Source organism: Harpia harpyja, chromosome 4 (genome assembly GCF_026419915.1).
Source record: "Harpia harpyja isolate bHarHar1 chromosome 4, bHarHar1 primary haplotype, whole genome shotgun sequence".
Classification (NCBI taxonomy): Eukaryota; Metazoa; Chordata; class Aves; order Accipitriformes; family Accipitridae; genus Harpia; species Harpia harpyja.
In genome coordinates this window covers 31,229,722-31,256,621 of record NC_068943.1, presented here as the reverse complement: position 1 = coordinate 31,256,621, position 26,900 = coordinate 31,229,722, and the positions used below count along the sequence as shown (strand labels likewise).

Genomic DNA, 26,900 nt, shown 5'->3' with positions numbered 1-26,900 from the left:
GTTAATGACATCAGAGATGCCTTAAAGTACAATGAAGAAGCAAAGGAATCTTAACATTAATTTATTACAAGAGAAACGACAGAACTGTTCGTGAAAGGCAGAAACGACAGACTTTTCCAAAGCTAGTTCTCTAAGGAGGTGAAAATCAAGCAACGTAATAAGATTACATGATAATGAGATACTTGCAATGAAGGATGCAGTGTGAGACTGCCACTGGTAAAGCTAGGTGCTTTAAAATTAGATGTAGACATCTAGCCCAGACCAAAGAGTAGTAAAAGAGAAACCTTTGGGATCTCTCTGGGTCATTGCTCCGCATTTGCCTACTCTCTTCTCAGAAATTGTCCTGCCAGGGAAGCCCAGCCGAGGGGTGAGGAGCACATCCCACCGAGCGGTCCATGGTGTCCGCGTGCGTATTTTTCCGTGGGCTCCCACAGCTGGCAGAGACCACTCTGCCCATGTGGACGGAGAGGGATGCATAGTCTGGAGGTGACCCCCAGGTGCCCCAAAGATGGCACCCAGGGCACTGGAAGGTTTTGGGCATCCTGCATCCATAAAACACCTGGAAACAGCCATCTCGGTTTGCAGTCAGTCAGAGCAGAGGAGCATCATGCCCGATGGGAATTGGCAGGGAAGGGGAAGAGGAGGTTGCGAAGCACTAGTTCTGCCAAACTAACCTTATTATTTTTCCCTTCTTTCTCTTTTGACATTAAACAGGCTGAGTGGATGAAGGGAAGATGCAGGCACAATTAACCAGATATTGCAAACAGGAGGACGAGTAGCTTTTTATGGCTAGTTTATGTTTCAGACACACAACTATACAGAATAATGCAATAACAAAAATCATGTGGTAGTTACCCTGGGTTTATTCACTGCAAGTCCTCTGAGAGCTGCTTTTGTTTGTCTTTATTTAATTGGCATGGTCGGATGGCCACCAGCAGGTCCAATTAAACAGATTCAATAGATTCCACTGTACGTTTTTATTATTTTCTTCATCAGCGTGTAGCATAAAACGTCCAAAATAATTTGTCTGAGTACTAGTAATGAATATAAAGTGCACTCTGTTCCAGCCTGCATACAGTAAGTTTCAGCTGTACAGCATTTTTACAGCCAAAGCAAACTAGGTTAATAATGAAATCACTGATGCAATCTTTAGTACAGCCTTAGTGGAGACGAGGGTACCATTGCGTGTTATGATGCGAGGTATTTGGTTGCTCAAGTTTGGGCCTGTCTGAGCACAGATAGGCATTATGCCACGTTTTTTAGCGATCTTAAGCTTTGGTGTTTAAGCGTTAGGTGGAACCTATTTAAGAATATTCCACCAATGGGACTTGGGCATGCCCTTAATATCAGGTATTTGTTTAAGTGCTTTGTTGAATTGGAGCCTAGTAGATCCTCTTGAAAAGAAAGTGATTTTCAATCTAATAAGGTTATCTTAGTGTGAACATTTTAACTACATCAATCAATATGGCCGTCAGGAGTAAATGACTAATGGGATTTCTCTTTTCTTTCTTTCTTTGTTACCAGAATGATGAATTGACTTTGCCTGTTGCTGAAGATTCTCATCTCCTTAATGCATTGCAGATATGTCTAATGGATGCAAGCTGTCAGGGCCTGGCAGTAACCAGTCCCAACCAAAAATATTTCCCCCTGGGACTGGTTCATCAGATTCCAGCTCTGCTCTCACAGTGGAAAATGTGAAAAGGCTGGAAAAGGAGTACATGACTTCTAAAGAAGCCTTCAATAAGCAGAGAATACAAGATTATATTAAGCAGACTAATCTTACTCACTTCAACAAAGACACAACTAGGAAAAGCAGCACAGAGCTTGTCTGGGAAGCAGAGCCTGAAGGATCCTCCTCATCCTTTCCTGCAAAGCAGAGTGAAAATAGCAAAGGAGTTTGCTGGAAGACCTCTGAAGAAATTTCAAGGAAAGATAAGCTATTAACAGGTATTTGTCAGCGATCTGTTAGAGGGAAGGAGAGAAAGACAGCTGTCCTTGATCTTTCCAACATTTCTGTTTCCATATGGTAAATATGAGTGCCATGCATGGATACCTAAAATGGTGATGGATTTTTGAGGAGCAACATGTGCCTGCCCTTCCTTGCCTGCCAGCGAGGGCTGTGGTTTTGTGGACTGCTGGGCTGGTTTGTCCCATGTTTGGGGCAAAGGTATTGAGCTGTGAGAGCACGGTAAGGAGCACCAGCACCCAGACCTGAATCCTAACCATGGAGATTGTCAGAGAGCTCATCACAAATGCAAGGTGCTAGTCAAAGTGTCCCAGCTGGAAAAAATGGGATTTCAACAGGAATTTAAACAGAAGCAGAGTGAAGCCAGGACAGAGTGTAAACAGAGAACCCACACATCCATTTTAGGCAGCACTCCTGAATTTCCGAGGTGTTCAGAGTCCAAATACTGTGATTAGTTTTGTCTGGAACAAAGTTGCTCTGTTGCATGTAAATGCCAGAAAATTAATATTAGACAATTATCTCTCTTACTAGATAGCTCAAGCTATGTTTACTTTTTTTATATATACATATACTCCACTTTCAATAATATTTTACAGCTCATTAAGTAATCCAGCCAATGTTCAGAGGCAGATAGCAGGGACAAAAATGTAGTTAATCCACGGAAAGGAAAACCCTCTAAATTATAGGGGGAAAAACCCCTTTTTTAAGGATGGCAAGACCTTGTCCCATTTTGGTTCTGGCTGCATGTGGTGACACAGCCCATATCCTCTGCTTGCAAGCCAGGATGTGGCTTGTGGCTGTATGCAGGACAGGGTCACAGCTGTTCCCAGTGACTGGGTGAGGAAGGGACAACTGGCCCGATCAAAAGCCACTGGAAATGGACCACACAGCAGCCGTGGGGACCAGCAACTGATTCCCTACATAGGGAGAATCTGGCTTTCTGCAACAGAGACTGGATCCCAAACTGGTGTCCAAGTGGGACAACTTGGCCTTATCCTAAGTATAAATCAGGTTTTTATGGGGAAGATTGGACTTTTTCCATATTTCTTCTTTGAACACGCTATCAGCATGCATTCCACCTGCTGTAGGAGAGCCCCTAGCACAGCCTGCTTTGGCACAGCCGGCATGAAAGAGCCAGGCTAATCCTTGAAGTAAAGGGTTACCTATTTCCTACAGAATTCATGCATTGGTCTTCCTTGGGGGTTGGCCAACAGAAGTGTTTTCTGCTCACTTTTGCATTTTTCTCAATGCAAATTTGTCAGCTCCCAAGAATAGGAAAATCGAATGTTTGCAAACGTAAGGTTTATTTTTGAAGAGCTTTCCATGTGGAAATCAAGTATTCTTAGCAGGCATACACGTGAGCTGCATCCTTGAGGACAAATCTGCCCCTGCAAGAGGCTGAGGATCTGAAACAGCCACAAGTGACTGGAAGCAAATGCATGCTGAAACCTCTCTCAGTGCTATCCCAGGCAATCGCTTGTTGGATTTCCACATCAGAATTTAAAATTCAGATGAAATATGAAGTTTCTCTCAGCCTGTTCCAGTAGAGGGCTAGTATTTAGACACAAGTAGGTTTACCAAGGAAAATCAAATATGGGAATGCCTCATTAGGGACCACGAGTGAACAGCTAATATGTCTTCAAGAATTTTGTACAGTACAGTGATTCACAGGGCTTCTTTGGCCTTTTTCAACCTCTTTTCGTTGTTTTTTTATCCTTCATAAGAGTGGCTTATGTAATCTGATCAGTAACCTTCATTCCAATGCTTTTTCTGGCGCCCTGTCACAACCATGCCTCTCTTTTTTCCACGTCTCTTACTCTTCTACATTTTCTTTTCCACCATCATCTCCTCTGCCACCCTACTGCCCTCCCCAAATGCCTCCATGCCCGTGCTCTTTCCCCAGACCTCTACATGCCCACGGGTGCCTCTCCTCTCTCCCACCACCTTCTGCATATGCCTGCCCTAAATCTCTCCCTCTGTCCTCTCTGATTTTTTGGAAATAAAGCCACTTGGGATGGTGGCACTCAGGTAGGTTGCCTAAGCACTGGCTTATCTGATAGACCGTTTGACCTGAGATGTGCAATTAACCCAGTAGATGGGGGCTGCAACAGCCCCCAGTTCTGCTGTGCTCGAGGGAAACATCCAGCCTGTGGCACGAGCAGGGAAGGTGCAACACGCATGGGAATATGCCCTCCCAAAGAGTCGGTAAAATAAGGAGACCCAAGCTGCTTACAGATGAAACCTGAACAGAAAGGCAAAGTAAATTAGCTTGTAACTCTTGCCTCTTCCTCTGCAAAGCCTGCCCTGGGTCTCCAGCAACTTTTTTTTACAGCTCATTTTTGGGAGCTTTTTCTTCGCTCTCCCGCAATTTATTATACCATTAAAACTGATGGGGAAAAATGTTCGTCGTTAAGGTGGGAAGGTTTTATCTGAAATACAAAATAATGAAATGGCAAGAAATCTCAAGGCAAGAAAAAACCCTGCTGTTCTACACAAAAAGAGGATCTTTTTTGGATTTTTTTTCAAGAAACCTTTTTCTCTCCCCTCCAGCACCAGCGACAGATTCCCTGTCAGCTCAGCCCACTGGCTCTAAGCGGAAGGAATCCAAGTAAGGAGAGTAATTGGTAACATTTTTCTATATAATTCAGTCACGTTAGGCTGTATTTATGCTATACGCGTGTGAGCATCAGGAACATCTAACAACTGGAGATTTACAGTATGCCTGAGACATCCACAGCCTGGCAGCCACTGCTGTGCCTCTGTTGTTAATAAACTGGAAGTTATGTCTGTCCGAGTGGTTGTCTTTGGGCCCCTCCACATTTGCTGTATTAAAAGGGATGCTGCTGGCCTCTGCAGAGGTTTTTTTAATTTTTTTTTTTTTTTTTTTTGTTAGACAGATAAATGCTGTGCAGCATCTCTCGAAGCGGCTGCAGTGTGTGATTTTATTTTGCAGGCTGTTCTTCCAGCTGGGGAGGAAAGGGAGGTCTGATTCCCCAGCCACGGTAAATCAGCCTAATACCACCCTTCATACCACCGATGCTGCTGCAGCAACATGGATTTACATCAGCTGGGGATGTAGCTCACTCCTTTCGGCTGTCCGATATAAACGTTAGACGTATCTAATCTTCCTTGCAGACAGAGAGAAGGGGAGAGAAGAGAAATTGAGTAGACACGCTTGTTCAAGAGACAAATAAAGACCAAATTCTTCTGCAGTGTACTTTAAATGGCACTCAGTTCATTGATAACATTCCTTACGTGAATATCTGAAGGATGGTTTGGCTTTTTTCCTGAAAGATGTTACTACATGCACTTGGCACCAAGGGAAATGCATATAAGCAGCTGTTTAAGGAAAAGCTGTTGTATTGCTACATGAACATGCGGCAAGGTGGTTTTTTTCATTATAGGGTTATAAATTCATAACTTGCAGCCTGAAAGAGTGCAGGCTCTATTTTTTCCCCAAATTATGAAAATGTTACGGTCTGAGATAAAACCTCTGTTGCGATATCAAGGGAAAACGGTCTTACGGTTTCCAGGCTAACAGAAAGTCATTACACAAATGCAAAAAAACCAAGATTTCCAGCCCATCTGAGAGGTTTGTGCCTTCCCGTGAGGCAGGGAGCTGCTGCTGGGTGAGCTGGAGGGGACCCAGCATCCCAGCTCCTAGCGGGGCTGGCCAGAGCTGTCCTTAAGGAACTGGCCGTGATTTGGGGTGGATGCAGCCGGCTGCCCACGCATTGCTGGGGCTGCAGCCAGACCCTTCACGGGCAGGCAGGTTGCTCCGTCTGAGCACACGTCCCATCCTCCAGCAAACACCGGCTTGACCCACGGAGCAGCCCGAGTCACCTGCCAACCCCTCGGTCCCAGGAACGGGGGCTCCCGTGACATTTGGGTTCGGTACCTGTCCCAGTTAACCTGCACGTGGGTCTTTACTGGGCTCTGCTCCTTGTTTAAGGCAGAGATGACGGCATTTTGCTACCTCAGGAGGGCTGGGAGAGCAAACATGCGGTGGAGGCACCAGAGCATCACTGCTTCCCCTATTCCTTGAAAGTTTTCATCCACGGATGCATTAATTTGTGTGTGCTGTGCCCAGAATCCTTTACTATTTGTAGGTAACTAATAAAAAAGCAGTGATGTGTAAAGGCCTTTTTGAATTACTAATGCAGATAACTTAAAAAAAAAAATCAAAAGCCCTTCACTCCTTCTCTTGAATCAGATCAAGTCATGCCCCAACCACAGTTTGTTCAGCATCTTTTTTTCTTTTCATGTTTTTGGTGTGGGTTTGGTTTTTTTTTTTTCACTCACCAAGGCCACAGGCATCTTTAAATTAGTATATCACAGGGGCAATCAAAAAATTCTCCCTGCGTTACACAGATAGAAGCAGCTGGACACCTTGATAGCTCCGTGTTGTAGGCTCAGAATGATTTCACACCTTGCCAAACAGCTTCAGGTGAAAGGAGAGAATGGGAGGGGAAAGCCCCAGTTGCTGCTGGATGTGCTGTGGTAAAGGAGGGGTGCCCCAGTAGACCCCCAACCCGCGTGGGGTGCAGAGCGATGCCGTATCGCCTGGCGGAGCAGGGCTCACCTAATGCCATTTGCAGAACTGTGTGAGCAGAGATAAGCAGGAGAGGGATTTTAGGACTGATACAACCTTGTTTCATCCAGTGAACTAGAGGCAAGGAAAGCAGTAAGTCCATAGATGACTCTGTGCACAGCTGCTACCAATCCTCCTTGCCCGTTTTTGGGGGGCTGGCCGTTGCCCCTCTCCACTCTGCGGTCCTTAGCTTTGCAAGTGCATCTCTCCCCTCCGCACGCTGCAGAGACCTAACTTTCCCATCTTCTGAGGCAGGACTCATTTAAGGTGACTGGTGCTTCCCTGCCCAAAAGAACGCCACCGAGAATCACTGGAAACTGCTGGGAAAGTTTGCCTGCTCCTAAACCCTACAGCCCTCTTCCCCACGGACCGTGAACTGCCTACGAGCATCCCACCCGGTGTCACCTCTTTGCAGACAGCGTGTAGACATCTATCCTGTCTCCTGCCACAGCAGAAGGCACGACATGGAAGATGAGATGACCCAGACGGAGTGGAGCTATTCAGATGAGTCCCTGGCTGCCAGGAAGGACGGTAAATTCATTTAAAGCTGCCCTGTACAAAATCCCAAGTACTCAGAACTGTAGATTTCTTTTTAAAAGTGGCTTTTGGCATCAGTTTACTAAAAAAAATACTCACAAGGTAGGCTTTGCTTGGCAGAAATTTTGATTTGATAAATATCCTCTTACCAATATCCTGAATTCTGTTCCTCTCCTATTAAGTAAGGCACCCTCCTGGTAAGCCAGGGCAATGCTGAGCACCTCGCCCCATAGCCCGGCAGCTGACGAGCATCATCAAGAGTGCTCTGAGCCCATACGACCCCAGCCCGCTCTGTCAAAGAGCAGGCATGAGCTGGTTTTGCGCTGAGCTGCTCCTTGAAGTCAGACTTGCTCTGCATCACCACCCTAAGCCACGATGCTGGAGCTGAGGGATGACACGTCCTGAGGTGGGAGGATGCCCAGACGTGTTCGGCATCTCCGGCCCACGCCTGTGCCAGCCTGGGTTGTCTCACTCAACAGAGATGGTCGTGACCCAGAGTGGAGGAATATTATTATTTGCCCAAAAAGGGGGAGCAAAGTCAACTTCACTTGAAGTTCCTGAGCGTTTCGATGGTGCTGTCATTGCAGTCTACCAGCAACGTGCCAAAGCCGTTCCTCCCCTCCCTGCCTCCTGCAGTCCTGAGGTTGTCCCTCCTTGCTGCCCCCAGCAAAAGGGGCCTCTGCAACCATCCGAGGTCACTTTTCAAGGCCAGCATCTCCTGTTGGGCTAACGCAACTCCTCCATCCCCAGCCATCCAGGTTCAGAAGGAGACCTGAGGGCCTTCTGCACCATTCACAAATGTGATTCAAATCAATCACATTGATTTCCAGGGGCACATTAGACACCTAAATGTTTTAGGGGATCCTGGCCTAAGAGTTGCTCTGTGAGAGAAGCACAACGTTGTCACTAGGCTGTCTCAGCCCACGAGGGTTTATGAAATGCTTAGCTAGCAAAACAAAAAGCATTAACTTCTTGGCTACAGCTTTCTGCCAAGAGATAGGCAGGTTGTGCTTCGATGCAGATGTCTCAGAGAAAAAATGTGCAGTGCATTAGAGAGCTGTGACTCATAGAATAATTATCCTCGTTTCTCATAGTTTATTAATAATTTAAACCCAATCTTGGTGTTATTGATCTATCATTGAATTGGAGATTTATTTCAGATCTGTAGTCACTGGAGCAGTAAATTTAATCCCCCTTCCCCTCCCACCCTTCCATCCACTAAACTCACTTTATAACTAAAACATGATGTTTAGGCTGTTTCAGTAATAGGAGAGAAGAGCTCAGAGGCTGTGGGTGGCGGGAGCAGCCTTAAGCCCACAGAAGACCAAGGTGAGTGGCATTAAGATTCTGGTTTTAATACACCTTTTTTGACCAAACCAGCCTCTGCACATGATCTCAGGGATGCCAAAAGGACCAAGTACTACTTGAAGGCACGTGCATCACAACCAGATCCTAAACCAGTTTTGCCTGTTTTCATCTGAGTTTGCTTGCCTGTTCCCACAGTTGACCATCAGTATTGCAGTCATCCCAGTTGTGGATCCCAGTTCTACTCTTTGTCCCCTGGAAACACAGATAGGAGCTCACCGAAGTAAAAGCGTCTGCAACACGTAGGCTGTTGCAAGGCACACAAGCTCTTGGGCCCGATCCTAATCTTACTTAAAGTGGCGAAAACCTGAAGCAGCTGCCTGGGTGCCCCAGGAGTACCATGAGTGTAAAATCAATTTAAGTGCATGGAGGATCAAGCCTAGAAAACTATAATGTGAAGACTCCTACAGCAGTGCTCACTTGGCTGTACCATGTGTCTGGTGCATTCACTAATATAAGCAGCAAGACCTGGCCTTTTAAAGGAAGCCAGGAATGGAAAACAGAGGGCTTTACAGCTGTAAAGTGCCCAGAAGAGTGATTTTTGTAGGCAAATGAAATACATTTTTATTAGACCAATTGTAGTATACAGTTGGGGTGGGAAATGTGTTCTTGGCCATACCAACTCTTTCTCAGGTCTGAAAGAAAGCAGCAAATGCACCCAAATGCTCATCTGTTGTTTTCCATCTGTATTAATGGATATACTTAAAGATATTACCATTCCCTGCCAGCCCATCCTCTCTGCTGTCCTTAAACCCTGCAGCTGGAACCACAGCAAGCGGGGGCTCTTGGCTGCGGTCAGGGCTCCTGCAGCTATGGAAATGTGCGACAGGGCCAAGCCATCACAGCCTTGCTCTGAAAAGCAAACAAGACACGGTGTAAGCAGGAGGAGAGGATGTGTTGGTGAGGTAAAGCGTTGTGTGCACCACAAGCATGTGCTCTTAGCGCATCCGATGTTTCTCGCCCAAGTGGGAGACGTCCCTAGAGATGAAGCGCAGGAAAACAAAGCACAACAAATTCGGTGTAGTCTATAACTATGTTTTCCAGAGGTATCATTCTTAATGACATAGTTGTGGAGCTGGGTTTTCCTTGGTTTGGGTTTGGGGGATTTTGGGTGCTTGGTTTAGGTCAGCTAAACCTGGAATAAGACCACGGAAATGCTGCTGTTTCATTGATCCTGCAGGACAAGGGATGGTGCCAGCAGTAACAAAACAGGGTGCTGGGTGTTGCGGTGCTGTTGGGAAGGGAACAAATCCAGGGAAATCCGCGGCTGGAAACGCTGCTGGGCAGTTGGGTCCCTGTGACACTGGGTCCCTCCGACACTGGGTCCCTCCTGTCCTGATGGGACCGTTGTCATCGGTGCGTCACAGCTCCTGCAAAACCCAGGCTTGCTAGCATCAAACCTTTCTCTTCCGTGAGGCCTGAGTCTTGTTTGGGGAGATTTCACCCAAAGGCGTGAATTCCTAGAAATCGGGGGGTTTCCTGCAGTTACAAAGCAGTGACCTCCTTTCCTCCCCCCTCCTCAGTGAAATAGGTGGAGTGAGGGATCGCAGGCACAAGTACCCATCACCAGCGCGTTTTGAGCACCCACCTGTGATGGGAGCAGATTCGGTGCCTCTCTGAACCCATAACCCTTCCTCCCACAGTTTAGTCCTGCACCAGGTGATTAGGAGGGTATTTTCAGTACTGTGCAGCCCGGTAGAGAAACTGAGCATCACTTCAGGGTGCAGTTCACCCAGAATATATTATTTAATGTGTTTAGGTCTCATTGCACCCCAGCGAGGTGAAGAAATGCCTTTTCTTGCCCTTTTAGGAGTGGGTAACTAGAGAACTGTGTCCCCATATCATCCTCCCTGGGCTAGGTGCCTACTCCTCCGAATCGCTTGCTGGAGGTGCCTGTTCCTTGCTGTTGACAATATTAGGCTCCTAATTCAGGCACTTCACCTACAGGGATGACCGTGGGCCTTGGTTGAGCTCACACAGGTCTCCTGACTCGTGGGACACCCTCCTCAAAAGGCGCAGGTAAGGTATTTGCAGAGGCAGGTCATGCTCAGCTCGCCCACCCAGGCACGTGGTCCCCACCACCCCACCCAGCACCCTTCAGAGGCTGTATTGGTGCAGAAGCAGTTTCGGCGCCGTGTCCTCATGCTACGGGAAATTCTGCTCTTCCCTCCAGCCGTGGAAGTGCTCTCCAGGGACACCGAGGTGTACTCCAAGGCTGGAGATAAGGAGGAACCAACCGAAACCAAGGAAGAGGCAGCGGCCGAGGATGGAGAGGAGAATAGCCAAGCAGGACTGTATGAGCAAGGTACAGTGCGATATTTGGCATAATCACAGCCACTGTGAGATAAATTTGTGTTTTCTAGGTGCCCACCTACCATCCTTTGAAAATCCCAGGCTAAACTAAAAAAACTTTTTGTTCATAAGAATGGCTGAAGCATTTGAAGTCCTCCTTTTGCTGCTGTGGATCAGAGATTAGCACGGTTTGGTGGCCATGGAGGACAAGTCATCCTGTCTAGTCATCCAGGGCCATGATAAAAATGAGAAGGGAAATGTGAATGGGAGCATTTTTGTCCAAATACTAGAGTTAGCCTCTAGAAAAGGGCCAAGTGGATGTCTGGGAGTACCAGCCTTAAACCGAAGGGTCGCAGCCCTCTTCGTCCCATGGTCTTCCTCCTCAATTTCAGTGGGTTTCAGTTCTGCCACGTCTCAGCTGCGTGGGACATGGGGTGTCAGAGACGACACGAGGCAAGAAAAATATGTGGTTTGGGAAAGGGGATGAAAGAAGGAAAACTGGGAATCTGAGAAAGAGGACAAGAAATATGGGATTAAAAAAGGAAAAAATATCTATCAATAGCTGTGGGGATATGAATGAAAAACTGAGGACAGACCCCAGGGAGGAGAGGAAAACAAGAATAGGGATTAAGAGACAGGCAGACTGGGGGGGATAGAGAGTGAGACATTGAAAGCAGAGGTGGGTATAAATTAGATGCTAAACTTAGAGGACAAGAAATTTAGCAGTGTTACAAAACAAAAACTGCAAAGGGAAGAGCAGCTGATTCCAGAGAGCAGGGGAGATAAGATCAGCAAGACAATGCTCCCGGTTGTCCATTGAAAGTTTGGTGACAAAATAGTGCAGAGAAGGTAACTCCTCTATTCTTCTTCTGTCTGGGTATCTGCAGTCCTCAGAGGAATCAGGCTGTGAAAACAAGACCTGGGACTGCAAAGCATTTCCTTTCTGTTTGGGATGAAAAGCGCTCATTCTGGGGAGAAAAGGGGAAAGGGCAGAAAGAAGACATTCTTGCTTTTCTTTTCTTTTTTTCTTTTTTTTTTTTCCTTTTTTTAGTTTTTATTTTCACAACAAGCTTTGAGACACATTTCTTAGGTAGAGGGTGGTTACCTGGAGCAGGCGACATGCTCCATGGTGAGCTCTGCTCCAGCATTTTCCAGAGCAGATACCAGGCAAAAGGAGGGCACAACTGCAGAGTCGCTGCCTGTGCTACCTCCCTTCGCCCACACCAAACCTCTCGGTGTCCCATTGCTGGGGTCCAGCAGCTTGAAATCTGCAGGAGGAGAGTTCCTGGAAACCCAGCTTTATGCCTTCCCACACCCTGCAGCTCGTCCCTCCATCCCTACTTTTGCTTGTCAGGCATTTGTATAAATAGGATTAACATCTGCAGTTACACTTAGCTAGGTTGCAAATTACACAGGCTATCAAGCCTCGTGCTTCAGGGCATAGACTGATTACCATCGGAGGGGCAAAAATGAGTTTTTCCAATAACAGAATATTGCGTGATTGACTGGGGACATTATGGGGCAGAGTGGGTTAGCCTTTGCCATCAGTATCAGTTATATGTCATTACCGCATCAAAGCACCAGATGTGGGTGAGCCACTTCCATTCAGGCAGCGTTGGAGGTGGCTGGGTCCAGAGGAGTGGGGTTGGTTGGTAAAACCAGCACTGGTTTCTGAAGCTGCTTATAAAAATGTGCCTCCAGCAAGCTGTGCTCCCTGCTTCTGCTTGCCTACCTCCTGGGCTGCATGCCTTCAGCTGGTCGGAGGAGCCTGCCCTCCTCTCCTTTGTCTCCTGGCATTTCCCGACGCTGGTGGGATCAAGAGGTATCAGACGATTTGGGACCCACCGTAACAGGAGGCTGGAAAGGACCTGACCAAAAAGGGCTGCTGACCCCATCCTTACGGTGCTTCCAGGGGCTGAGGTCCCCGTTAGCTCTCTATTATCTATAAACAGCTTTGCCCACCCTCAACTTTGAGGCCGTCTCATGTCCTTCATCTTGGCAGCAAATGATTGTCTCATTTGAATGGAAGAGCTACAATTGACAGAAAATCTAAAACAAGGAGCATAATTAGCAGCAAAACTTTTAATTCCCCTTTCTAAGCCATTTCTAAATGTGTTAGTGCTTATTTATTGAACCTGGCTTGACATTTAGACAGTTCCTTTTAATGCTAATAGGGTTGATTACCAGGTCGAATCCTACTGCTTTGAGGAAATATCTGCTCAGTATTCAGAGCTGCCAAGTTCTTCCCTGCACGGAAACACCCGCCTTTCTTCACAAGAAATATGTATTATTCAGCGCAAATATATTAAAATCAGGCCATCGCGGGAGCGAGGAGCCTGTGCCAGCAGTGTGGCCATGGGGTGCCAGGGTTCTGCTTTTCTGTGGCTAAAAAACCAGCTTGGGGTCTGCCTGTCTGCTGGGGGGGACCCTGGGGGCAGCGGGACCCCCAAACAGTGACAGACGGGGAGCCTTGAGGAGGAGGAGGAGGAGAGGGTGAGAGGGGCAGCTGCAATGAGGGAGGAAGAGGAAGAGGAAGAGGAAGAGGAAGAGGAAGAGGAAGAGGAAGAGGAAGAGGAAGAGGAAGGGGAAGCCACCTGTTTTCCCCAGGTTGCAGCCAAGACCTGCTCTTGCCCACTTGCAGTTGACACTCTACATTCAAGGCTCTCATCTCTCTCCCTATCCTACAGAGCCAAACACAGCAGGAACTCCTTCCTGATGGAAATCTAGGACCGAGAAATGTGGGTGGGGTGTCTTTTGGTTGTTTGGTTTGGTTTGGTTTTTTTTTTTTCCCCATAACTATCGCTATCAGATTGTTTGCTTCAGTGTGTGTAATGGAGCTTTTTGTGCTCCGTCTCCTGCAGATCAATCGACCAGACAGATGTCTGATTGTCCTCTTGTTTCAACATATATCATCATTACTCCTTCGGAGCTGCTGCAAAATAGCTCAGGTGTCAATAAGAATAGAATTTGGCCTTACATTTATTTTGAGTTAGGCTTTATAGGTGAAAAAGGTTGGTTTTTCAGAAAAATAAGCCTCCCCTCTGCATTACTGAGCACGCAGTGTCAACACGAGGCTGCTTAGGCGATGCAGCAGCCTCCAGAAATAGGGTAGACTCCTAAACGCTGAGAGTGACAAGCCAGCCTAGCTTGACAAGCCTTGCCAATGGCTGGCCGAGTGCAAGGAGATTACCCTGATGTGGGGAACAGAGATACTTGAGCTCAGGAATTTTTCCCCGGGGTGTGATTACCTTGTAATAGCCACTATCCCTCACTCTCATTTCTAGCTGGAAAGGAGGTGCAAAGTGAGGCTCCTAGTTTGTATCCATCAGCTGGTAAACAGCCAAGGCATGGCTTTTAAGGCAACCTTGGAAAAGTGCACAGGGACATAAATGTCCCTATCATTAAGGTGGTGAGTTTTCAGCCAGAAGAGTGTCATCGGAGCGTCCAAGTGTTTGTTTTTAATTTACTGGGGGAAAACTTGAGTGAATCGCTCAGATTTGGACCAACTGTGCAAGCCACTGCTGCACATTTTACTTTTTTTGCTCTCCTGTCATTTGTAGCCATGCATCACAAGCAGAACGGGAGCCGCTTTCTTTGAATGCTGCCTTAGAACGATAAAAACCAAGATGATCCAGGTCAGGCTAGGGGAAGGTGACCCAACTGCCATAAAACATCCTTGTTCTGAGCCGCAGCCACCACCAGGTCACGTTTCCACCGCACAGTGAAATTAGAGACCTGCATGGAGCATGAGGTGCATCCCTTGGTTATCAGCCGTGTTTCAGAACGACTTGGCCTCCAGCTGAGGACCTGCGGAGAAGACTTGTCCATGCGGGAGAAGGTGGACTGGAGAGGCTTCCTCAGGTCCCAGACCTGGTGATGGGAAGAGATGGTGCAATCCAGGCTTCTGCAGGGGGTGGTTTTTGCTTTATGTCACTGTGCTTGTTGGGGATAGCAGGCGGCTTGGTGCTTTCCCTCGGTCACTCAGGTCTGCTGCAGGGCTCCCACCGACAGCCACAGAGGTCACTGCTTCGTCTTCCACGGTGGGGGTATCCCATGAGAAGGGCTCCGTGCTCTGAAGTGGTTGCCCTACAGAGGCTTTTGCTTTGGGAGCTAAAGGAAAAGGGGATGCACTTTCCTGCAGGTCTTGGCAGAAGGGTTTTTAAGCCGAAAATCGCGCCTGGTGTGTTCAGGCTGGAAAGCCACCAAGCAGCTATATCTCTGTGATGCGGGGGGCTGCATCAGAAATGATGACAAGCAGCAGCACCAGACACCTCGGGCTACATTTAAGCTGCTTGGCCTTAGTGGGAGAAATGGCCTGGTGTAAAATGCAGGACGTAAGGTTGACTGCAAAGGGTCAGCCCCAAAGTGCGCCTGGCCCAGCATCCTGCCCTGGATGAGAGACAGCAGATGCTCAGGAAGCAATACGAAAATAGAGCAAACATTTGTTCATGCTTCGCAGAATACTCTCCATTCCCCCAGTTGTCTGTGACTCGGGAACCTCCTGAACTGTAGACACCACCTCTGCATTTAATCGCCCTTGATTGGCTTGAGGGATTCTTCTTCCATCGATTAGTTTGCACCTTATCGAACCAACACAAGCTTTAAACATCCACTGTAGCCTATGGCAAGGAGTGTCACAGCTAAAAATCTCTTTTGTTTATTTTGAACTTGTCACTTGATAGTTTTCTTTGACGATCACTCTCTTCCTTTGAAGAGCACTGAATAATGTGAACAGCTGTTCCCCAGTCACGCCACTCTTCCCATCACAAAACTTGTTCATATTTCTTCTTCAGTCATTTTTTTCTTCCAAGATAAAAAGTCTTAATCTATTCAGTCATTCCCTGAATGGAGGCCCTTTTATGCCTTTGATCATCTTCAATTGCCTTCCTCTGTAACTTTTCTGTTTCTTCTGTATCATATTTGAGATTGGTGAATCAGGACTGCACAATAGTATTCAAGAGATGGGAGCCCATGGATTTACGCAGCAGCATAATGATTTCCTCTGTTTTGCTCTCTCCTCCTTTCCTAATAATTTCTAGCTTTCTGTTTGCTTTTTTGATTGCTACTGAGTGTTGAGCTGACATTTGCATAGAGCTATCCATTATAACCTGAAGATTTCGCTCCCGAGTGGAAATAGCCAGCTCAGAGCCCATTATTTTGTATGTAAAGCTAGGATTGTCTTTTCCCATGCGCATCACTTTACATTTATCTACATCAGATTTCATCTGTGATTTTATTACCCTTTTATTCAGTGCCATGAGGGTCTTTCTGCAACTCTTCACAGTCAGCCCTTTGCCTCAACCACCCTGAATATCATCAGCAAACTTCTCCTCTCCCTGCTCACTGCTATTTTGAGATTATTTATGAATATTTCAAAAGCAAGGGACAGTGCTTAGGCTAATTTAGCAGCTTTCCCTCTCAAATTTGAAGTGCCAGGTCCCAAGAAGAGGGAAGAAATGTAGTCTCCCAAGCTCTTGGCATGCGACAGGAGATCAGTTGGTGCTTCTGGGGATGGATGGCGTCATGCCTAGCCAGCACATTTCCCTCTCCCCTTGCACAAATAGATGGGGGGGGGCGATGCCATTTGCTGGGATGTTTGTCTGCCCCCTCCACCAGACTGTTATGGGACCAGTGAGAGACGGATAGGGTTATGGTGGCCCTTTCTTCTGCTGAAGCTGGGCCCTGGTACAAAAAGAGGTGCGCAGAAGTCCTGAGGTCCCAGGAGAGGAGGCGGAGGGGAAGCAATGGATGGCAAAGCCTTTCTCTGAGAAAAGCACTGTACGCAAAGTTGTGAGACATTGCTTTGAATAAATAGGAGCTAACTGGCAACTATTCCTTGCAACAAGCTTCACGGGAGCCTGTTGAGCTTGCCCAAGGGAGTCCAAGGCTGGAGTTAGACGAGGAGCCGCTGTCCACGGGAGGAGAGTGTGAGGATGACGGGATGGCTGTGACTGCCCTCCACCTGGGTGAGGTGAGACCCAGCCGGCCGGTTAACCAGGAATTACTGGGACGTGCACTTTTTCAGTGGTGTTTTTTCCCTGGGGAGCAGCACCTTGCAGCAGTGCCTGGCTGCAGGTCGGTGCCGGGGTGGGCAACAGTGAGGAGAACCTCTCTCTGCTGGGTGCATCCTTGTTTGGGGGAAGAGGCTGGAGAGCTGCCGCTGCTATTTGTAGACAAAAGAAGTCAGGCTGAGCAACACCATGGCACCAGAGGTGAGCATTAAATAAATTTGGAGAAAGCGAACAGCTTTGGTGGAAGATTCCTCCTCCCTGTCCAGTGGTGCACCTCGGAGCCGTGGGTTCCCACCGAGCATGTTTTCCCCTCCTGGTAATTTCTTGTTGCTGCATTTAGAGCCAGGCAGTGCAGGATTTGCCAGCTGTCTGGCAAGACGTCTTCCCGAAAAGGCATACAGCTTCCAGAAAAATGCTCTGCGGAGGTGGTTTGATGCTCCTGCAGCTGTGAGGGGAGAAAGGACGGTAGTGTCTCTTCTCTGATAATGGAGCAAACATTGCTCCAAAGGGGAGATGCTCTCCCCTTTAAGAGACATGGAATAGAATAGAATAGAATATTTTCAGTTGGAAGGGACCTACAATGATCATCTAGTCCAACTGCTGGACCCCTTCAGGTCTGACCAAAAGTTAAAGCATGTTGTTAAGGGCATTGTCCAAATGCCCTTAACACTGGCAGGCTTTACCAGTAGTTTCTCAGGGTTTTGTTTTTAAAGAAGAGACAGGAGCTGCTTTTTAAAACTTCTTTTAAAGTTTTAAGCCTTTTAAAAAGGCTTAAAGCCTTTCTTTGCTCTTTGGTTGCCTTTATGGGAACAGCCTAGACTTAAGCCCAATTTAGTTTTTAAAAAATCAATGATGCTGATGCTGAATTTCCTTTGTCCTCTGGGGAGACCGCCTGGACCAATGACTCTGCAAAGTGCACCTTTTGCAGCGCTCCTGAAAAGCCGATCCCAACAGTGGTGGATCTGAAGGAACAGCCCCAGGAAAATGTGAGTCTACCCAGACCATGTGAGCATGCCTGTAACATAAGTTTCTTCCTGGCAAAAGGGAGAGCAACCACCCCATGGAAGTGGCAGAGAGGAAGGGGAGAGGGATGTGGGCAGTGGGAGCTGGAGGGTGAGGAGGTCCCTGGTCCACCCAGGTGCCCCATGCCAGCCCCACCGCTCCTGATGGGCGCTGCACCCCACAGCTCTTTTGCTGCAGGAGATATAAGGAAGTGTTTGACGCTGTCATCCAAGAGCTGATGAGTGAAGATGAAGTGGAGGAAGAGCTGGACACAGCTCCCTGTGCCGACCCTTCCCAAGCTGAGCTGAGGAGCAGCATCAAGAAGAAACTGCTGCAACAGTAAGGGACTGAGGGAGAGCAGCCCCAGGCCTTGGTGGGAGGAGGGGAGCCCCATCACCATGTCCCTTTGGTCCCAGGGAATTTTGCTGGTGGAAACCTACCTGTGGCATCGCACTGCTGCCCACGTGCACCAGCAAGCACTGAGGCATCCTCATATCAGTCCTATGATGGTACCACTGGCAGGAAAGATCCATCGCCTGTCTCAGGCAGGATGTCCTGAGTATGCAACAGTACCAAACAGGGCCAGAATAAAATGCTGGACCAGGACGGTTCAGTGCTGCCAAGGCAATACTTGCTTGAGAGGCCTCATGCAACTTATCTTCACTTTAGAGCCCTTAGAAAGGCACTGGATGGCTTGATAAGGAGAAGCTAGAGCTGAGGGCTCAGCCGCCATCAGCTGCTCCATCTCTGCAATTTTGGCATTGAAGGTGTGACATTTGCAGATTAGGAAGTGCCCTAGAAAGAAGAATGGATCCACATGCTTTCCCAGATGGCAAAAGTTTTTCCCAAGTCAAACCCCGGGTAACTGTTCTCTGCCAAGAGACCCTGAAGGCACCTGACCCCATCTGGGGTCTCCCTCCCATTGCAGAGCCCCTACACAGCTTCCCACCAGAGTTGCTTCGGTCCCCACACCCAGCAGCCTTGGTGGACATGGATGTGACTTCCCAACCTCCTCCCAGGTTGCTCAGTAGCAGGAGAAGGGTCTAACTCCTGTTTCACCCCCCTAGAGACGCATCTCTCCCAGGGCACACCATGGGTGGCCGTGGCTGGGGCATATTGACCTCACCAAGGTGGGCAGAGACCGGACCGCATCACTTTTGAGTTATCCATGCTTTGTCGCTGTTTCCCCTTTTCTCCTGCTATTTTGGTCCTTTGGGGTCTGACTTGTAAGTGCCATCATATCTTCATGGGAGCGACGGCCCACACTAAAATTTCCCTTGGGTACAGAAGAGCAGCATGAGGTTCAAGTGCCACTCAGATCATAGAATCATAGAATCATTTCGGTTGGAAAAGACCTTCAAGATCATCGAGTCCAGCTATCATCCATGCCCACTAAACCAGGTCTCCAGGTAGGATCTGGTTTGAGCCTTTTGGGTAGGGTCTGTCTTCTGGCTCTGGACGGGTCAGCAGCGTACGTGGCGTGCAACGCTCGGTCCCACCAGCCACGCGAGCTGAGTTTTGCCTTGAGAGACCAGAGTGGCAGTCGGGGGCACAAGGTGCAGGTGGAGTGGGGCAGGGTGTCCGACCACACGCGTGGGCAGCATGTCCTGAGGGTTGGGACTCACGTCATTTCTGTAAGCCCATACCCACGCCTTCACCCATCACCTGCAGCTCCCCTTGACAGAAGGGCAGGGAAATAGGTGTTTCTACTGCACCATTCATCAGACCTGCAGTGAGATGGCTCTCCCATTTCTCTGGCTATAAAAGCCATCGATGGTGACAATCTCATATGCAGACATTTGCATTGCTTCACGTGAATCCTGATATAACATCCCCTGATGATACTTTTTTTTTCCTTTAGATTAAGTGGGTGGTGTCATTAGCCAACAATTTGATCTTATTTTTAACTTCCCTTTTTTTTTGATCTTAGGTTAGGCGAAGGAGGCTTTGAGAGCTACAGGGAAATATTCCAGCAGTATCTGAGATTTGTTGCCTGTAAGTGCCTTTCCTAGTGAGTTGCTGTGATTGCTGGGCTTGACCTGGAGCCAGAAGCACAAGGCAGCTTCAGTGCACCTAGAGAAGAAGCAGAGACTCCAGCCCTTTGTGTAGTAAAAGGTGCCATAATCTTAATTACAAGTGGCCAGGAACCTTCACAGTTTCTCAAAACACAGGTCTGCATAATTCCCTGTCTAGAAGGCCTGTCATCACCATATGTCCTCTGGTTGAGATGAGTAGGAGATGGTACAGAAGAGACTTGCTAGTCCATGTCTAATCCATCCTTTGCTATAAGTAATTATCAGCTGTTCATGGGCTGGATGTTTCATTGTTTTAACCGAGGAGATCCCTTACATCTCTTAGGAAAGCCATCCTGCAGCATCACAGATCCCACCCCATTCTAGTTAGGTAAGATTTTGCCTTTCCACTTATTTCTCCTCAAACAAGGCAAAACACACAAAAACTCCTCAGTCTCTCCCTCCATCCCCCCTCCTTTCCAAATAATCCATGATACAAGGCTTGGAGAAACAGAGCTGCATCGCCTTCTCCTCAACACCAACCTTCTAAAATTTTTTTCAGGGACCAGAATCTCGTTCAGACTCTCAGAACAAAACAAATATGCTGTCAGACTGAAAACTGTCCCTTTCAAAAAGCACCGACTGACATCAGCACCTCCAGAAGACCTGCTGGAGCCAGACAGCGAGTTTGTTGCAGAGCACTTAAAGGTGGGTCTCTTCTTATTGCTTTTCAGGCAGGAATTGTAGAGAGCTGTAGGGTGTCATACCCCGTGAGAGTCCTGTGGTTCCAGTCAAGCCCATTTAGATATCTCCCGTGAGATACGGAGAAGATCCTGATTCAGCAAAACAATAAAATGATTATCGGTGGGTGCACTAAGTTGATGGGACGTACCAACTTGTGGCTGTTTGAAGATGGATTTAATCAGATATTCATGGCTGGGGTGGAAAGCTGAGTCTGGTGTCCCTGTGGTTTTACTGGGATGGCACCCATGTATGAAGGCTTTTACTTACGGAGCATCCTATGCAGCTTGAAGGCTGAACACCACCAGTCAGTGATTTCCACCCAAACTGAAGCCTTAGACCCTGGTCTACTCACTTCCATACTGTTCATCCCTCACCCTCCAAATCAGGCTGCCTTATCCAAACTGCCCAGCAGCGTCAGATCCAGGCTCCTCAGCCAGGAATCACTTGGGGGAGCACTCTCAGTCCTGGGCCAAGCCCTAATCCAACAATTTAACAGCACAGGCAAAAACCTTACAGGTCCAGGCAGCCTTGAATTCATCAGTAGGGGCATCACCGCTGTGCCCAGCAAGGGATGGTGTGTCCCGGGGTGTCCCCTCCACCCCAGCTGCTACAAGAAGCAGCTCCCTGGGGCCAGTTTTCCGAGCCCCAGTGTCTCCGAGAGGGCAAGCAGAGACTGGTGGCCCACTCCATCAGCCAGGGACTGGATGGGACCCCCTCGCCAGCTCAGCCCCCGGCAGCACGGCTCTTCTTTTCCTTCGCCTGCCTCTCCTCTCCCTTCCCAAACCAGAAAGCATTGCAGTTTCTGCGGGTGTGCAAGAAAAGTACCTGTGATTTATTACACAATCAGTGATTTTGTTGGCTTTTTTATTTTTGACATAGAAGCGCCTTATACTGCTCTCCCCTCCTGAAATATAGGGGTAGCAAATCCTCCTGCCTGGGACCCTCTGTCTTTTTAGCCTCATAAAAAGCCTGAAAAATGAAAGCAGGAACAATATCGTCGGTTTGTTGCTTTTTGGTTCCCCTCCATCCCTTACGACCGGGAAGTAATTCTTAGCTATTCTGCAGAGCCAAAATGTGCATCTTCAGGTTATAAATTAGTGCTGCAGTTATGGCTAGAGTCAGCCACTTCACATGTACAAAATGCCTCCACCTGGGAGCTGCTGCGGACGAGTCCCTCAGGTCCTTGCGACAGACAAAACCCGAGCACGGCCCCTTTCTGCACATGAGAATTAGCTGCTGCTTTTAACAAAGATGTTAAAAAGGAACAGCAAGGTCTCCCAGCTTCCCCCGTTTCCTAGCTGCTCTCCATTCTTCCCAGGGAAGCAGGCGGTAATGCTGCTTATTCCTATTAGAAAGCATTAAACCAAGCTCCCTTGTAAGGCTGGGAGCTAAGCCCTTAGCAAAGACATGTTTCTATTTTGCTTGTCAGTATGTTGCAGGATAAATTACTTGTGTGTCTGATGGAAAGAGGGCTCTTGGCAAATTATATCATCAGAGAGCAGCTAATAACATAAAATAAGAGAGCTGAGCTTTGTACATGAAATGCAAAAAACCACAGAAGTGAAGGATGAGTTTTCCTCAGTTATTTAAAAGGATTTAATTAAAAAGTAAGCAAGCAAACAAAAAAACCCCCACAAACCCAAACAAGGCTAGGTGGAAAGTGTGGAACGTGATGGTCTGGCAGTGCTCTGGGCTTGGTACCAGTGTGGGGAGAGGAAGACCTCGGGCAGAGCATCCCCATCCCCTGTGTATCCCCATGACTTACCTGCCTCTCACCACCTTGGTTTTGCTCCTACAGCACTGCCGTTCTCCTGAGCCCGTAAGACGACGTTATCCTGACGGACAGACATTTTTCCTCTTGTTCCTGGATGGAAGCGGTCAGGTTTAGTATCCAGCAGCAACAGCGCTTGGCTGGCTACACAACTCATGCTGCTCTTGCAACAAAATGAGGTCTACAGAGCTGGTGGCCTTGGCGTTGGCTGTCTGAAGGGTGGTGGAGGCTTGGGTCACTTCCCACCCCCCCCCCCCAGACACTGTCCCATGATGGTTTTCTTCTCAAGCATGCTTTTCGGTGGGCTTTCTACGGGCTCGTCTTTCCTTAACTGTTTCTCAGCTACCCGTCGGGCAACTTGGCCATTCTCATCACGTTCACCAAGGAAGCTCTGTTCACCTATTGCATCCTGGAGGACAGCAGGTACCCAGAGATCAGGGCTGCCTTCGGGAGCCACGGCCACGGGCTCTGCTTCCACCCCGACGGCCACCTCTGGTAAGTGCCGGCAAGCCCAGAGGTGATACCGGGTCCCAGTTCGTCCCCGACTCACCCCAGTGGCACCCTAGGGCTTTAAGGCATGGTGAAAGCATTTTCATTTTTTTGTTCCAATTTTGTTTTTTTTTTTTTTTTTTTCCATGAGAAAGCACGGGAAAAGGAGGGAGGGCTGTGCTGCAGCCCACCAGAGCGGTGGCTTCTTGGGTTTTGCACCCAGGTGCTGGGTGCAGGCACCATGCAGGGCACGTGGGGATTGCCCCATCTCCATCACCAGTGACATCTGTCCACAGACCCTGGCGTGAGGACTGATCTCGGCCAAGACTGGCCACACGGCCACGGAGATCTTTTGGCCCCATTACAGTGCAGGGATGAGGGCGAATCTATTTTACCAGCTTCCCGCAGAGCCCCAGGTGGCCACGCTGGAAAAACGTGGGGTTATTATCTGCACACGAGTGAAAGCCTCAATAGCCAGAGTCGGTTAGCTTGAGGTCAGCGTTGCTTCTGGTTTGTTTCTAATATCCAGTGAGAGTTCCTCACTAAAGAATGACTTAGGTGACCAATTTCTTGCAGTCTTTGTAATATGAGGTGACCGATGGCTTTAGTAGAAACTGCTGGCGTTCGAGCCATCAAATACTAATTTTCCGACACCCCATCCCCAGTCTCCAAAGTTCCTCTTCAGAAAGCTAGTATCTGGGGGAATCAGTAAATCCCATCTCAGTTTTACAAGTCCTCCCCATGCTGAGGCTAATTAATGGACATCTTAAATGTCTAACTGGCTATTACAAATAATTTTAAATAGCTTTTGCAATAATGCTTCCATCAGACTCCTGCAGTCCTACCGTTTGCCTGCAGGCATGTTTGGTCTTTCATCCATCACACAGCAGCCAGGTTTTTACAGCCCAGCACCCAGGCGATCCGTAGCAGCACTAAACCACCGCCGACCCCGCCGCGGGTCTCTCCTCACCCCACCGGCCCACACGCTCCCCACTGGTGTTAGCCACGCACCGGCTGCTGGCTTGCCATCAAGCTGGGGCAGGCTGCTACGACTCCCCCCCCCCCAGCCTCTCCCAGCATCTGTAAATTAAGGATGATGCTCGGTGACCGCTCTATTTATAAAAAGAATATGATAGCTTTGATGAGAGGAAAACAGAAAACCAACAGCCTGTGGGTAGGTCGTCTGTCCCGCATATGGACCGGTTCAGGCTTGTCCATGGCTGGAGCTGTAGCACATCACAGCTGCAAAGTTAGATTTATTTTTTTCCCTGCTGTTTTTTCTGAGCTGCAGCATGAGGTAACACTGGGGGAGGCTGAGCCGCTCTCGCAGCCTGCTGAGAATCAACTTCTTCACGCTTAGGCAGGAAAAACTCAATGTAACGTACGCCGTGAATGATAAAAACTCTCCGCATGCCACGGCTGGGGGATGCTCCAGCGCCCAGAGCCGCCTTCTCAGCCTGTCATGAGATGGGGAGTATCAATTTGTATTTGTATGCCGTAATTATGGGCTGTTTTCCCCCACACGCTGCATTTCTCTCTCCTTTGTAGTTTGGCAAGGCCGTTTCCCATACCCAGCCACGCGCGCAATCACACACGCACGCACGGAGGACTTGTTTTTAGCATAAAGGTTGCTAGAGCAAAAGAAATTACCATGTACAGGGACTTTCAGAAGATGCTGATGTGCAATAGGAAAAGGGAGACTCACACACACACAGAGCCCACGCACTGCCCGAGGATTTTCTCTGCCCTTCGGGGACTTGTTGCTCTCCCAGGAGCTGGCCAATTTCTGTAGCGTGCTTTTAGCATAGGACAAAAACTATTACCAAAAAAACAGTCCCTGACCTGATGCATCAGGTCCTAGCAGTGACTCTTGGATGGCAAAAATAAGAAGTTTGGTCCGACTGCAGACAAAAGATGGCATTTGGAACTGGGAAACTGTCAGCTCTGGATTCATCCAGCTTCTCGTTTGTCCCCAGGGCTGCCCTGGATCCTTGCACCGCGATCTGCTTGGACCGGGCAGGGAACAGTCAGAAGCGCTGGAAGTGGCATGACTTCAGCCACCACACTCACAGCCCTCCTTTCCAGCCCATCACCATGAAACTGAACGGCCACCTCACTGTTAAAATCCTGGCTCAGGATCAAATCCACTTATTGTTCACCAGCCGCAGCGATCGTATTCGTTTCAACGTGGGGTCCCGGCTCAAGGTGAGCGCTCGCTGTAGTAACCCAGCCCGGCCAGCTCCTGTCTATCACCTCCTTGGAGAGCAGCAGTAGCAGGGAAACCTCCCAGTGGAGATAACCTTTGGGCTGCCGCATGGGGCCGGTCACAAATTTTCAGGTGGAAAAATCACCATTTTGTTCAAAAGCAAATTTCCTGCCCGTGTGAATCTTAATGAAATTCCCTTTCGGGAAAGCATTTAGATAAGATTGAAATGCTGTCGCTAAAGGGCAAGAACAGCAAATTTATTCTGAAACACTATTTCTTTTCAAAACATTTATATTAAATGTCAATACAAACACAAAGCTCCTGATTTTATCTAAACAGCATTTCACTTAACACGAAACGAGCATCTGGGGAGAGGAGCACCAAAATCCTTTGGTATTTGTTGTCACTCAAATTTCCACCTCTGACACTTCCCTGGAGGTGGAAATGCTGTTTTGGCCAGGGCTCAGCCCTGCTCGGTGCCACTGTGACCGTCCCAGCCTACTGGTGTGCATCCCCGTCCTCCACTGGATGCAAACACCAGTGGTCAGCTCTGAAACACAGGTCACGTCACCAGGACCTCACGCTTGCTTGGGGGCTGCGTCCTCAGGGCGAAGGATTTAAGTTGTCTTCCCCGACGCAGGCACAAACCAAATGTTGACAGCCCTCATAGCAATAGTCTCTACGTGGCCACAGATGTATTGCTAATGGAAACAGATATCTGGGGGAGCTATTCAGAAAGGTGGCAACAACTCAAGGTCGGTATGTGGAAGCGTAAAGCTCTGGCACCTCCTCTTCCATCCCCAAAATTCAGACTTCTTCCCGCGACCCATTGCTACGTTAGGTAAGGAAGTCGTCTCCCTTGCCCCACCACTTCTGGCAGCCCACTCCCACCCAAGGAGGCAAGAGCCGTGAGTTTAGCTCCTCAGTCCCCTTGTACGTGCGCTGGAAGAGGATCGCCTCCCGAGGGAAGCCGTAGGGTTATTGTGCTCCATGGGCATGGAGGGAAAGGGCACCCCGGACACGCTACACGGGTAAGCATGAAAGGTTGGGTTACAAGGGATACTGCCCCGCTTCAGGGGGTTCAGCATTAACACTTCGCTTTGGACGGGCTCTCTTCGCAGTTAAAAGACCCAGAGACAAGTCACCTGCTGAAGCCGCCAGAAAGCCAAGAGGAGCTCTTCCTTCAGTCTAAAAAGATTCAGCTCAGGAACCTGCTGTTCAAAATACAGACAGCGTTGCGATGCTTTTGGCAACCCCTCTCTCAGTGATATCACACCTCGTGTTTCATCGTCTTCTATCTGCACGAAATACCGAAATGAAGGTCTTAAGACTCGCAGCAAGCAGTTACATCAGCATTTCAGATCAACTTTGCCTTCACCAAGGAGGTAACGGTCACTTTGTGATAAAAATAAAGCTCCTTTTTTCAAGTTCCCAATGCCCATCTCCCTGTACATCAAGTCCTTGTAACACCAAACTCATCTCGGTTGAAAGCACTTGATGGATCCTGGTACGATCAGTGGGGTCATACGCCGAAATGTGCAGTACTTCGAAGGAGATGGCTTCATTCCTACAGCTGATGAACTGGACTTTGGGAATTTGTTGTACCGACCGTGACTGAGGAGCCTGCTCTGGCTGTCAGCCGGAGACACCCGGGCTGGTGGAGAGGGGAGGATGAACAACAGCTTGGGTACAGGGAGTGGGGGTAATCCAGGAGAGGGAAGATGAGGGTTTGAAGGGCTCCAGTTGGTGGTAGATAGCTTAAAGGCATGGTTGGCCACCACTGTAAGGGGCCAACCGATTCTTTTTTCTTTTGGTTTTGTTCTATTCAGAGGTCTTTGTACCAAAGATCTGATTTGCTCCACGGTGTTGGCTTGGTTTTAGGGTTCAGTGAGGATAAAAATGCACGAGGGTAGG

At 48.4% G+C, this 26,900-nt stretch overlaps 1 protein-coding gene across 1 annotated transcript; it reads left to right on the top strand.

Moving 5' to 3' along the window:
* Positions 1–1,583: 1,583 nt before the first annotated feature.
* Positions 1,584–26,564, top strand: ERICH6B (glutamate rich 6B). Its single transcript, XM_052786096.1, is given in 14 exon segments — positions 1,584–1,947; positions 4,517–4,574; positions 6,973–7,111; positions 8,348–8,423; positions 10,633–10,764; positions 16,598–16,722; positions 17,650–17,748; positions 17,949–18,103; positions 19,695–19,759; positions 20,339–20,484; positions 22,319–22,407; positions 22,634–22,786; positions 24,757–24,985; positions 26,108–26,564. Coding segments are annotated over 14 exon segments (1,977 nt in total). The 3' UTR covers positions 26,255–26,564.
* Positions 26,565–26,900: the final 336 nt, after the last annotated feature.